The sequence below is a fragment of the Acinonyx jubatus genome, chromosome C1, assembly GCF_027475565.1.
Source record: "Acinonyx jubatus isolate Ajub_Pintada_27869175 chromosome C1, VMU_Ajub_asm_v1.0, whole genome shotgun sequence".
Lineage (NCBI taxonomy): Eukaryota > Metazoa > Chordata > Mammalia > Carnivora > Felidae > Acinonyx > Acinonyx jubatus.
Window position 1 is genome coordinate 20,151,750 of NC_069381.1, and position 12,122 is coordinate 20,163,871.

A 12,122-nucleotide genomic window follows, 5' to 3' on the forward strand; every position below is an offset into this window, starting at 1 on the left:
TGAGGTCACTACTGCTGCTTATACAGCTTACACCACCACCACCAGCTGACTCGACCTTCATGGCCATTTTAGCCACAACTTGCTGCCAGCATGGACTCTCGCTGGTCCTCTGATTCTTTGATCCCAGATCCCAATTAAAGTCTGGGGCTGATATGTCTCATTGGCATAGCCTGGGTCATAGGCACACACTCTAGCTGTAAGGGATCTTCAGAGAAGGAATCTTAGTCTGAACTATTCTCACTTCATAGTGAGAGGCACTCTGTCTTCTTCTAAACTCATTAGATGGGGGATTCTCAAAATATAGGAAGGGCTTCAAATGCTGAGCATCTAGAAACTCCACAAATGACTACATTTTCTTTGACCTCAAGTCTAAAAGTAGCCCATCAATCACTTTAACATCAGGTTATTTTATTTTCATCACAGCACTTTTCACCTGGGATATTCTTATTTTATTTGTATTTTTGTTTATTATCTATTCCCTCCTGCTAGAATGTTAGTACTGTGAGAGTAAGGAACTTGCCTGGTTTGTTCACTGCTGTATCCCCTGGGTCTGCAATAGTACCCGACGTAGAGGAGATCCTTCTTGCACTCATTTGTTGAACGAATAACTATATAAAGCTCTTAGCACAATTCCTAATACATAATAAGTGTATATTTGGCAATTTACTATTTCTTAGCAGATAAAAGTACTTACATTCTTTTAAAAATAAAATTAAAGAAAAAACTTTATACCTACATTATTTCATTTGAGCTTTCTAGTAGTCTTCCAAGAATAAGGCTGTTGGGGGTGAAGAATGAGCCTTTTTCTGGTGAGGCGTCTGTGGCCCCTTCAGTGTTTATTCCAATTCTTCCTGTGCCTATGAGACACAGGAATGAGAACCTACTTGGGGAGATTGAGAGTTTACCAAGGCCACATAGCTGGTCCTACTTAATACCAGGTATACTCCATGACATTGGTGTTCTTTCCATTATGATAAGTCTCACTCTATATTCTTGGTGATTGTGGGGGAAATTACTGTTGTTTTGGGGGGGGCAGGGAGGCTTGACCAGTATATCACAAACTAGAGCCATAAACATAATTGCAGACCAGTGTTTAGTTTATGCCAGTTTGTCCAAATTCACGTTTTTAATTTGATGGCCAGAGGCCCCTGGAAAAGTCCTCATGAAACCATAGTTGTTTACAGTTGGCATCCCTACATGTTCTTCATGTTCACAGGTTTTGTGATCCTAAACAGTGCCAGTGGCTTCCGTATCTCTCTGGTAATGCTCACAAAGATGCAATGCTGGATGGTTTCCACATTGTGAGGGAAGGCTCTTGCCCTTTTAAGAGCTTATGATCCCCAAATCAATCATGGAGGCATAAGCCCCAAAGTACTCAGGCTGAAAGAGAACATCTAATTAGATAGCAAGATTTTTATTGTCCTACTCTGTGCCTAGCACTAAAGAAAAAAATCTGCGATAACATAGTGTTTATATAGAGAGTTTCTTTTTGTGATTAAATGCCAAAGGAAAAGAAGGAGTCTGCTCACAGAACAGGTGGAGAGAGTGTGATTTCAGGAGGGTGTGCCAGGAGTCTGTAGGAGGGCAACTGATGGAAAAGCAGGGCCAGGAGATCCAGAAGTGGTCTTGGGAATCCTGCTGGCTGGGGAGAGTTGGCAGGGAGGCCTGGTGGGCCCTGAGAGCCATCATCACAGCACAAAGGGCCAAATGGGGAAGAAAGACTAGACCTCCTGCATGCCTTCAGAGGTGGAACCAGGACCAAAGGTTGGAAATAACAGGAGGTAGAACTTTCTTTTAAAAGCTTTGGAGTTTTTTTCTGCGTTTATTTTCTTTCTCAAGCATTTTTTTTCTGATTGCAATATTAATGTGCTTTTGTAGAAAAAAAAATTGAAAACCTCAAAGAGCAGAAGGTAAAAAATCAGTCACACTACTGTTTAAAGATGGCTATTATTATTTTTTATATTTCCTTTTTTAAAAAAAAATTTTGTAACGTTTATTTATTTTTGAGAGACAGAGCACAAGCGGGGGAGGGGCAGAGAGAGAGGGAGACACAGAATCCGAAGCAGGCTCCAGCTCTGAGCTGTCAGCACGGAGCCCAACGCGGGGCTCAAACCCGTGAGCCACAAGACCATGACCTGAGCCAAAGTCAGACACTTAATGGACTGAGCCACTCAGGTGCCCCTTGTAATTCCTTTTTAAACACAGCTTTGATAATAGTATTTATTGAAAAAGCATCATGTTATCTTGGAAACATTTGGTGTAATGTAAGCAATTTTCCTTCATAAGTAACATTTCTAATGATGCTTAATATCATATGGCTATACATTGTTTAGCCATTCCTCTATCATTGAAAAATTTGGTACTTTCAGTTTTTTTTGTTTTTACAAAATCTGTGATGAATATGCTTGGGTATAGACTTTTGTATTTCTTATATTTTGTAATTTCTTATGTAAGTTATCAGAAATGAGATTAGTAGGTCTTTCTAACCATCAGAGTTTATAACAAAGGAATAAGTTGCTTCAGGAGATGAGACTGAAAGCCTACCTATCAGGATATTGAAGAGGGATATGTTTATTAGATTGGATTGTGGACATGATCACCTTTACATTTCCGGTCCACTCTTTGATTCTATCAGTTTGTTAAAGGGTTGAGTGCTCTGTCTGTGGTACTGATTTGGTTTTGGAGAGAGCCAAGCTGAGCAGCAGGGATTCAAAGTATAATTAAAAGACTGGCTGCCACAGTTGCATATTGAGCAAGTGGAAGTTGACATCTTTCTTGCTTGCCTTGTTCTTACTTTTAGGATCTTCCTTCATACTCCTATCCAACCCCCCACTTTCTGGTGAAGCATGTATGACTCTTTCAATGTTTGTTCCAATACTTCCTGTAGCTCTGAGTCATTGTCTCCCCCCTCCCACCCTCTTTACCTTCCAAAAGTTCTTCAACACTATGGAGCAGAGCCAGCCCACCATGTCATAAATCACAGGCAATAGCCAGTTCACTGGGTAGGCTGGTGGGATGTTTTAGGGGTGGAACCAGGACTCTGAAGCCACCTTATTCCATCCCCCAAGGTTTGATGATTTTTTTTTCCCCAGGTAATTAAATGTGTGTCTTGTGGACCTGGGCTTGGCTGGAATGCTCAAGGGTCCTGAAGATCCTTCTATAGCTTCCTGCTGTTGAATTCATTAAGAGAAGATGGCAAAAGTCAACATAACTAGAGACCTCATCCGTAGGCAGATCAAGGTAAGCAGCTCAGCCCTTTGAACCAGAGCATGAAGTCCTTTCTTCCTAACAGATTCATTTTACAGCTGAAGAAACTGAGGTCTGGAGTTGGTGACTTGCCTGAAGTCACATAGCTAATTAGTGGCAGACCTAGGACTAAAATCAAGGTCTCTTGACTCCCATCTTCTTTGCCCAAGAATATGGAATTCATGGAGACTCCTCTATCCCAGTGCTTTGTACTTGGGCTGCTGAAATTAATGGAGGTCGGTGGGGAGGGGAGACACCAGTGTACTGTGCATGTGTGTTGTGCGTGTGTGTACACAACTGTGTGTACATATGTAGGTGTGTGTGTGGGGGGGGTGGGTGTAGCAGAAGAAAATATGACATCTTCATGTTGCTCCAGCTGCTAAGTTGTGCATGTAACAGACCCTAGAAGAGTCTTAGTCCCAGTTCAGCTTAGACTCTTTTTTTCTTTTCTTTAAGGGTCTTCTGCACCTGTCCTGTGCAGTTTGTACATTCTGTGAGATGAATGGATGATGGGGCTGTCAAGTTCATTTAGCAAGATAGCCCAGGCTTTGTCAGGGGAACCTGCTGTAAAGGAACACAGAGATTTAATGGAAGAAATTCTACCAGGACTTGATGTGCTCCTATAGTAAGAACCCCAAGCTGGGTCAGGAGCTTAATCTTACCATTGCCCTAATTACCTATAAGACTTGAATCATTTTACCTCCCTGTGTTTTCTGTTGTTAAATGATAATAGTGTCTGCCTTTAAGGCTGATCCCAGAGAATGAAATCTGAAAGAACACAGGAAGTTCTTTGAAAAGGTTAAGTGCTAAAAATGTTTTTAATTAAAAATCTTTAAAAAATTAAGTGGCATGCAGCATAAGCTATGATCATCAAAAAGGATTGAGTGTATACATGAGCTATGTGCTTAGTGCACGGAGCACATCAATCTGTGTTTTGTATATTTTTCCCTTCATCCCTGAATCCTTTAGGGGCTTTGTCCATTTGTGGGAGGTTTTGTTTGTAATTTTTTTAGACTGGGTGGCCCTCAAGGGCAAGGACCATTTCCTAGAGGGACAGAATCATAGAGTTGGAGGGACCATGCAAATTATTTTTTTCCTTTGAATACCCCCCACATTATGTGTCCTAAAGGTGATGCCCACCCTCTCTCTCTAACCTAAAGATGGAAACTCCTTTATTTGTTGTTTTCAATTTTTCTTTCTTTTCATTCTTTCCTTCCTTCCTTTTTCTTTCTTTCTTTCTTTCTTTCTTTCTTTCTTTCTTTCTTTCTTTCTTTCTTTCTTTCTTTCTTTCTGCCTTTTGTAACCCAACAAGCACAATTTAATGCTTATGTTTTTAATGTTTATTTATTTATTTTGAGAGAGAGAGAGAGAGAGCAAGCATGCATGGAGTAGGGGCAGAGAGAGAGAGAGAGAGAATATCCCAGGCAGGCTCCACATTGTCAGCGCAGAGCCTGACGCAGGGCTCGATCTCATGGACTGTGAGATCATGACCTGACCCAAAATCAAGAGTCAGACACTCGACCATCTGAGCCACCCAGGCACCCTATGCTTAATTTTATACTCTTTTATCATTCTCTAATCCCTGCCCAAGTATAGTGCAGGCTCCTGCAGCCCAATTTCTTACTACCTTTTGTAGCTCCTGCAGTGCCCAGGACAGTGCTGGATATATAATAGGCACATAGTAAATCATATTGAATTGAATCAATGAAACTGAGTTTGTTTCTGTCCCGCAGGAGCGGGGTGCTCTGAGCTTTGAGCGTCGCTACCATGTCACTGACCCCTTTATCAGACGACTGGGCCTGGAAGCAGAGCTACAGGTAAGAAATCAAGTTTGCACCTTAGATGCAGATGGCTGGCTCTTAATTCTCTGCCTGTAGAGAACCCTTCTGGCATTATTCAAGGCAAAAACAAGTTTTTCTCTGCAGGTCATACCTAATGGTTTCCTGTCCTTTCTAGCAGTTTTATTAAGCAGGTAAACATAGGCAGGTAAACCAAGTTAGTGATTGACATGGTCACACAGAAATTGTTTTTTGGTCATATTATTTGCTTTGTGTTTGGAAAAATATTGTTGGGGTGCATACCACTGTTTTTACTATTGACTTGGACAGTAATTATTCTTACCTTTGCAAAGGAAGTTAAAGTTTACAAAGTGTTTTTACATAGTGTTTTCTCATTTTAGTTTCAAAGAAATGCTGTGGGGAGGTATATAGGGAATGGGTATTTTCTTAAAAAGGATTTAGTAATAAGGCCAAGCATCTTGTCCAGTGTTGTCCTGTCCAGTCCATGGAGAGCCAGGCCTTTAATCCAGAAGTTCAACTCTTTCGTTGTGTCCAACAGAGACACTCCATAGTGTTAATTCCAGGCCCTTTCCTTCCTCCAGATCATGTTTTGAATCCAACATTTAGCTGTCCTGTCCAACTTAGCATTACCTGCAGGTTGAGTAAGAATTCTCTTTGGTTCCTTCAAGTTAGTATATATAAGTGATCCTGTTGATCTTAGAAAAAGACTAGAAAGAAATTTATTGAATGTTCACAGTGTTATCTTAGGGTAGTGAGATTACAGATGGTTGTTACTGCTTTTTTAAATTATAAACTTTTATCCATTTTAAAATATAACTACATTGTGGGGCGGCTGGGTGGTTCAGTCAGTTAGGTATGAGACTTTGGCTCAGGTCATGATCTCACAGTTCATGAGTTTGAGCCCTGCGTCAGGCTCTGTGCTGACAGCTCAGAGCCTGGAGCCTGCTTCAGATCCTGTGTGTCCCTCTCTCTCTGCCCCCTCCCCCATGGGCGCGCATGCGCTTTCTCTCTCTCTCTCTCTCTCTCTCAAAATTAAATAAACATTAAAAATTTTTTAAAAATAAAATATAACTACATTAATGGTAATATGGAAAAGATAAGTAAAAATTACTTCTTAGTCCCATCTCCCTAAAACAATTATTAGCATTTTGTGTACTTCCTTTTATCTCCTGCATATTTTCACATAATTGTAATTGTACTTTACATTGAATTTTGTTTCTTAAATTAAGATACATATTAACATATGATTAACATATAATAAGTCTTTTCTCCATGTACCAAGTAGTCTTCACAATTTTTACTTAAAATTTTTCTTTTTTTTTTAAATGTGTATTTATTTTTGATGGGGGGACGATGTCGGCAGCAGAGAGAGAGGGAGAGAGGATCCAAAGCAGGCTCCACACTGTCAGTGCAGAGCCCAAGGCAGGGCTCAAACTCAAATCATAAGATCATGACCTGAGCCAAAGTCAGACACTTAACTGACTGAGCCACCCAGGTGCCCCCCAATTTTTCTGATTATAGAAGTAATAAATATTACCATAGTTGAAAATATGGAATAGACAGAAAAATATAGAAAAGAAAACAAAATTACCTTAAATTCTATCATCTAGAGATAAACATTGTTAACCTTTGGTATACTGCCTTTGTGTATTATGAAGCAGAATACTAGTTAAGAGATGGGTTTTAGAGCTGCATAAATTTAGTTTTAAAACCTATCTCTTGGGGCGCCTGGGTGGCTCAGTCAGTTAAGCGGCCGACTTCGGCTCAGGTCATGATCTCATGGTCCGTGAGTTCGAGCCCTGCGTTGGGCTCTGTGCTGACAGCTCAGAGCCTGGAGCCTGTTTCAGATTCTGTGTCTCCCTCTCTCTGACCCTCCCCCGTTCATGCTCTGTCTCTCTCTGTCTCAAAAATAAATAAACATTAAAAAAAAAAACAAAAAAACCTATCTCTTCCCCAGCTATATAGCCTTGTGCATGTTACCCCTAGTTTCCCAATCTGTAAACTAGAACAATAACTGAGCATAGCTGTAATGATTATGAGTTTTGTGTGAAGGACTAACACAGTGCCTGGATTATAGCAAACTAGTTCAATGAGTAACAATTATGATTCTTAAGTCTTCCAGTTTTTTTCCATGCTTATGTAAATTTTCCCCCCACAAAATTGGGCTCATACCATTTACACAGTTGGGTAAACTGTTTTATACTTTTTATATCTTGATTGCTTTCCCATATTTCTAAAAATTCTTTGAAGACATAATTTCTACTAATTTGTTTATCTTTACTGTTCTGTAGTTTCTATATTTCCTTTGGAATATAACTCAAAGTACTTCCCTCTAGTGCAGTTGGGGGCAGGGCATGGATGATTTTACCTCCAAAAGGATTTTTAGCAACATCTGAAAACAATTTTGGTTGTCTAAACTCGAAGGGTACTACTGGCATATAGTGGAAGGGGGATAGGGATGCTGCTAAACCTCCTACAGTGCACAGGACAGCAGAGAGTGCGCAGCAGAGAAATATGCAGCCCCAGTGCCAACAGTGCCGTGGTTGAGAAGCCCTGCTCTGGTGGATGCTGAGTAGACAGTGATCACTGACTGGCTCAGCTGTTTCTTTTAGCTGTGCCTCCCCATCCAACCCATATTCTGTTCCATCTCTTCGTAGTTAAATAACTTTGTTCAGAATAGACTTGGAAACTTCTATGAACACAAAAAAGGATCCCATCTATTGTTTCCCAAAGGTTGGAACTCAAATACAAAATTACATTAAGGTGAATTATTTCACTTTGCACTTCCCTAACCTATGTAGCAGTGCATAGTATGAAAGAATGTCCAGATGTACAGATTTTTTTGAGAGAGAGAGAGAGCGCGTGAGCATGAGCAGGGGAGGGGTAGAGAGAGAATCCCAAGCAGGCTCTATGCCCAGCACGGAGGTATGGAGCCTGACATGGGGCTCAATTCCACAACCGTGAGATAGTGACTTGAGCCGAAATCAAGAGTTAGACACTTAACCAGCTGAGCCACCCAGGTGCCCAGGAATGCACAGATTTAGATGTAAAAAACAAACAAAACAAAAAAGAAACAAAAACTCTAGTTTAAATCCCAGCTTTGCCACTTGTGAGACTTAGAGAAGTGAGAGCAGATGGAAAGAAGAGGACTGGGAGAAAAATAGGTTTGGGAAAGATTCAGGGGTTGGACATTTTAAATTTGGAAGCCTGTTGGATAGCTTTGTGGAGATGTCAAGTAGGAAGTGATGGTACTAATTGGGAGAGAGAGCTGTGGACTGTAGGGAGAAATCCATAGACTCAAATGTCTATGGACCTCTAGAGAATAGGGCCCAACACCTGGCTGTGGAGACACTCCAGCTTTCAGGAGTTGATTACCAGCTACCCAAGAAAGTTACCCAAGAAGGGGTGGTCAGTGAAGTAGAAGGGAAATAAAACCAGGAGAGTGGAAAGCCCACATAATGAGAATATTACAAGAAAGGAATGGTCGCTTCTGCTCAATGCTTTTGAAAGGTTCAGTAAGATGAGGCTAGAACAATGACTGTGGTCTTTACTGAAGCAGTTTTATTGGAATGGTGGGAGTAGATGCTAGACTGGAGGGGTTGTGAGAGTGAATTGAAGGTAAAAAAGTGGCAACCACAGTGTAGAGAATTCTCTTTTGTCTCTCTTGTTTTTAAAATTATTTTATTATACTTTTTGATTTACATCCAAATTAGCATATAGTACAACAATGATTTCAGGAGTAGATTCCTTAATGCCCCTTCCCCATTTAGCCCATCCCCCCTCCCACACCCTCCTCCAGGAACCCTCTGTTTGTTCTCCATATATAAGAGTCTCTTATGGTTTGCCCCTCTCCCTGTTTTTATATTATTTTTGTTTCCCTTCCCTTATGTTCATCTGTTTTGTCTCTTAAAAATGTTTTTTTAATGTTTATTTATTTCTGAGAGAGAGAGAGAGGGAGAGAGAGAGAGAGGCAGGGACAGAGCATGAGCAGGGAAGGGGCAGAGACAGAAGGAGACACAGAATTCGAAGCAGACTCCAGGCTCTGAGCTGTCAGCACAGAGCCTGATGTGGGGCTAGAACCCACGAGCTGCGAAATCATGACCTGAGCCGAAGTCAGATACTTAAATGACTGAGCCACCCAGACGCCCCTGTTTTGTCTCTTAAAGTCCTCATATGAGTGAAGTCATATGATATTTGTCTTTCTCTGACTAATTTTGCTTAGCATAATACCCTCCAGTTCCATCCACGTAGTTGCAAATGGCAAGATTTCTTTCCTTTTGATTGCAGAATAATACTCCATTATATACATATACCACATCTTTGTCCATTCATCCATCGATGGACATTTGGGCTCTTTCCATACTTTGGCTATTGTTGATAGTGCTTGGCATACACATTGGGATGTATGTGTCCCTTTGAAACAGCACACCTGTATCCCTTGGATAAATACCTATTAGTGCAAATTGCTGAGTCTTAGGGTAGTTCTATCTTTAGTTTTTTGAGGAACCTCCATACTATTTTCCCAAGTGGCTGCACCAGCTTGCATTCCCACCAACAATGCAAAAGAGATCCTCTTTCTCCGCATCCTCGCCAACGTCTGTTGTTGCCTGAGCTGTTAATGTTAGCCATTCTGACAGGTGTAAGGTGGTATCTCATTGTGGTTTTGATTTATGTTTCCCTGATGGTGAGTGATGTTGAGCATTTTTTCATGTGTCGGTTGGCCATCTGGATGTCTTCTTTGGAGAAGTGTCTATTCATGTCTTTTGCCCATTTCTTCACTGGATTATTTGTTTTTTGGGTGTTGAGTTTGATAAGTTCTTTATAGATTTTGGATACTAACCCTTTATCTGATATGTCATTTGCAAATATCTTCTTCCATTTTGTCGGTTGCCGTTTAGTTTTGATGCTTGTTTCCTTCACTGTGCAGACGCTTTTTATTTTGATGAGGTCCCAATTTCTCTCTCTTTTTTTAAGAAGGTGATGGAAATTCATTTATTACAAAATTGCCCCTAGGTAAAAGGAGACAGGATGTAGGCAGTAAAAAGGATAAACCGTAAAAGATAGTTTCTTCTCTTGCCCCTCTGTGTCTACTATTCAGCTTTCTTTTCTTCAGCTCTCTGTCCTCCATCTTTGGGTTGGCTTTAACCAATGGGGAGTCATTTCAGAAAATTGGAGGAAGAATGACATCTTTTTTATCCCCCTCACTTCTTTCCTTCAAAGTCATTTTATTTTTGTTTTCAGCTTTACTGAGTTGTGTAGACAACTCTTGAAGAAATTTATTTACAAAAGGAAGCAGAGAACTACAGATGTGGCTCCAAGGGTCTATGGGATTAAGGGAGGGATTCATAAGAATGGGAAGAAATACTAGCACATGATTGTATGTTGATGGCAGGAGAAAGTTTGCTGATTTAGGAGGACAGAATAAGTGAAGGAACAAAGTCCTGGGGAATGCTGGAGGGGATAGGATTCAGAGTTCAAGCAGTTTGGGCCTTGGTAATAGCAAAGACATATCTATCATTTTTACAGGGTCCAGTGGGTCTGGGATCAGGAGAGAGGCATAGACTGGAATAAACACTGGAGAGTGACTGACAGAGAGTCTATAGTAGCATCTTTCAGTGTGGTCTGCAGGCCCCTGGGAATCCTCATTGACCTTTCAAGGGAATCCATGAAGCCCAAACTACTTTCATAGTATTATTAAGAAATTGTTTGCAAAACAAAAGCAAAAACAAAAATTAGCTCATTTAAAATTTGCAAAAAAAAAAGTGATTCACCGTAGCATGAATCAAGGCAAATATTGCATCAAACTCAATGACTTATTAACGCCATGCATTTGCAGTTACCAAAAAAAACAAAAAACAAAAACGCAACAACAAATTTTACTTAAAACGTCCTTGATGTGAAGCAATAGAAGGTAGTAGTTTTATTAAATTTCAACCTTTAAGTACACATCTCTTTTGTATTCTGTATTATGGGATGGGAAGTACTGCACCATGGTGGTTGTCTTGAGGAAAAAGCACTTGTGCTGTTGTTTGAGTTGCAAGCCCTACTAGCCACTTTTTTCATGAAGTGCCATCTTAAATAATGACTACCAGACAAAAACTGGGGTTATTCAAATATGAGTATTTGGGCAGACATTTTCTCTTTTTTTACATTTTTATTTATTTATTTACTTTTAAGTTTATTTATTTTGAAAGAGAGTGTGAGCAACTGGGGAGGGGCAGAGAGAGGAAGAGAGAGAATTGCAAGCAAGCTCCATGCTGTCAGCACAGAGCCCAACTTGAGGCTCCATCCCATGAACCAAGAGTTGGATGCTTAACTGACTGAGCCACTCAGATGCCCCAATATTTTATTTATTTTTTTAAAGTAGGCTCCACACCCAACATGGTGCTTGAACTCACGACCCCGAGATCAAGAGTTGCATGCAGAGGGCACTTGGAATTCTCTCTCTCTGCCCACCCCCCTCCAATAAATAAATAAACTTTAAAAAGTAATGATTAGGGGCACCTGGTGGCTCAGTGGGTTGAGCATCCAACCCTGGATTTCTGATCTGGTCATGATCTCTTGGTGTATGATATTGAGCCCCTTGTTGGGCTTTGTGCTGACAGCACAGACCCTGCTTTGAGAATCTCTGTCTCCCTTTCTCTCTTCCCTTCCCCCACTTGTGTGTGCATGCTCTCTCCCAAAATGAATAAATAAATAAAGAAAAATTTTTAAATAATAATTTTAAAAAAGAGTCACATGCTCTACCAACTGAGTCAGCCAGGAGCCCCATGGCAGACATTTTCTTAAAAATGAATGAACTGAGGGGCACCTGGGTGGCTCAGTTGGTTGAGCATCTGACTCTTGATTTTGGCTCAGGTCATGATCCTACAGTGTGTGAGTTTGAGCCCCACATCAGTCTCTGCACTGATAGCGTGGAACCTGCTTAGGATTCTCTCTGTCTCAAAATAGTAAATAAAATAATTTAAAAAAATTTTTTTAAATGAAATGAGCTGTCACTTTAAGAAAAACAACTGACAATATTTGTTGCCAAGGATAAAACTTGAACTTTTAGGCAAAATAAGAGAGAGAGAGAGA

The 12,122-nt window shown here is 40.5% G+C and overlaps 1 protein-coding gene across 4 annotated transcripts in view; it reads left to right on the forward strand.

Annotated features, from left to right (window-relative positions):
- The window catches only part of WDTC1 (WD and tetratricopeptide repeats 1), a 64,775-nt gene that overhangs the window by 14,374 nt on the left and 38,279 nt on the right, over window positions 1–12,122 (forward strand). For all 4 annotated transcript variants that reach the window (XM_053209692.1, XM_027059957.2, XM_027059959.2 and 1 more), the window contains exons 2-3: window positions 3,093–3,240; window positions 4,980–5,063. In XM_053209692.1, the coding sequence (XP_053065667.1) occupies window positions 3,193–3,240; window positions 4,980–5,063 (132 nt within the window). In that variant the 5' untranslated portion in view covers window positions 3,093–3,192. The remainder of the gene's footprint in view (window positions 1–3,092; window positions 3,241–4,979; window positions 5,064–12,122) is intronic.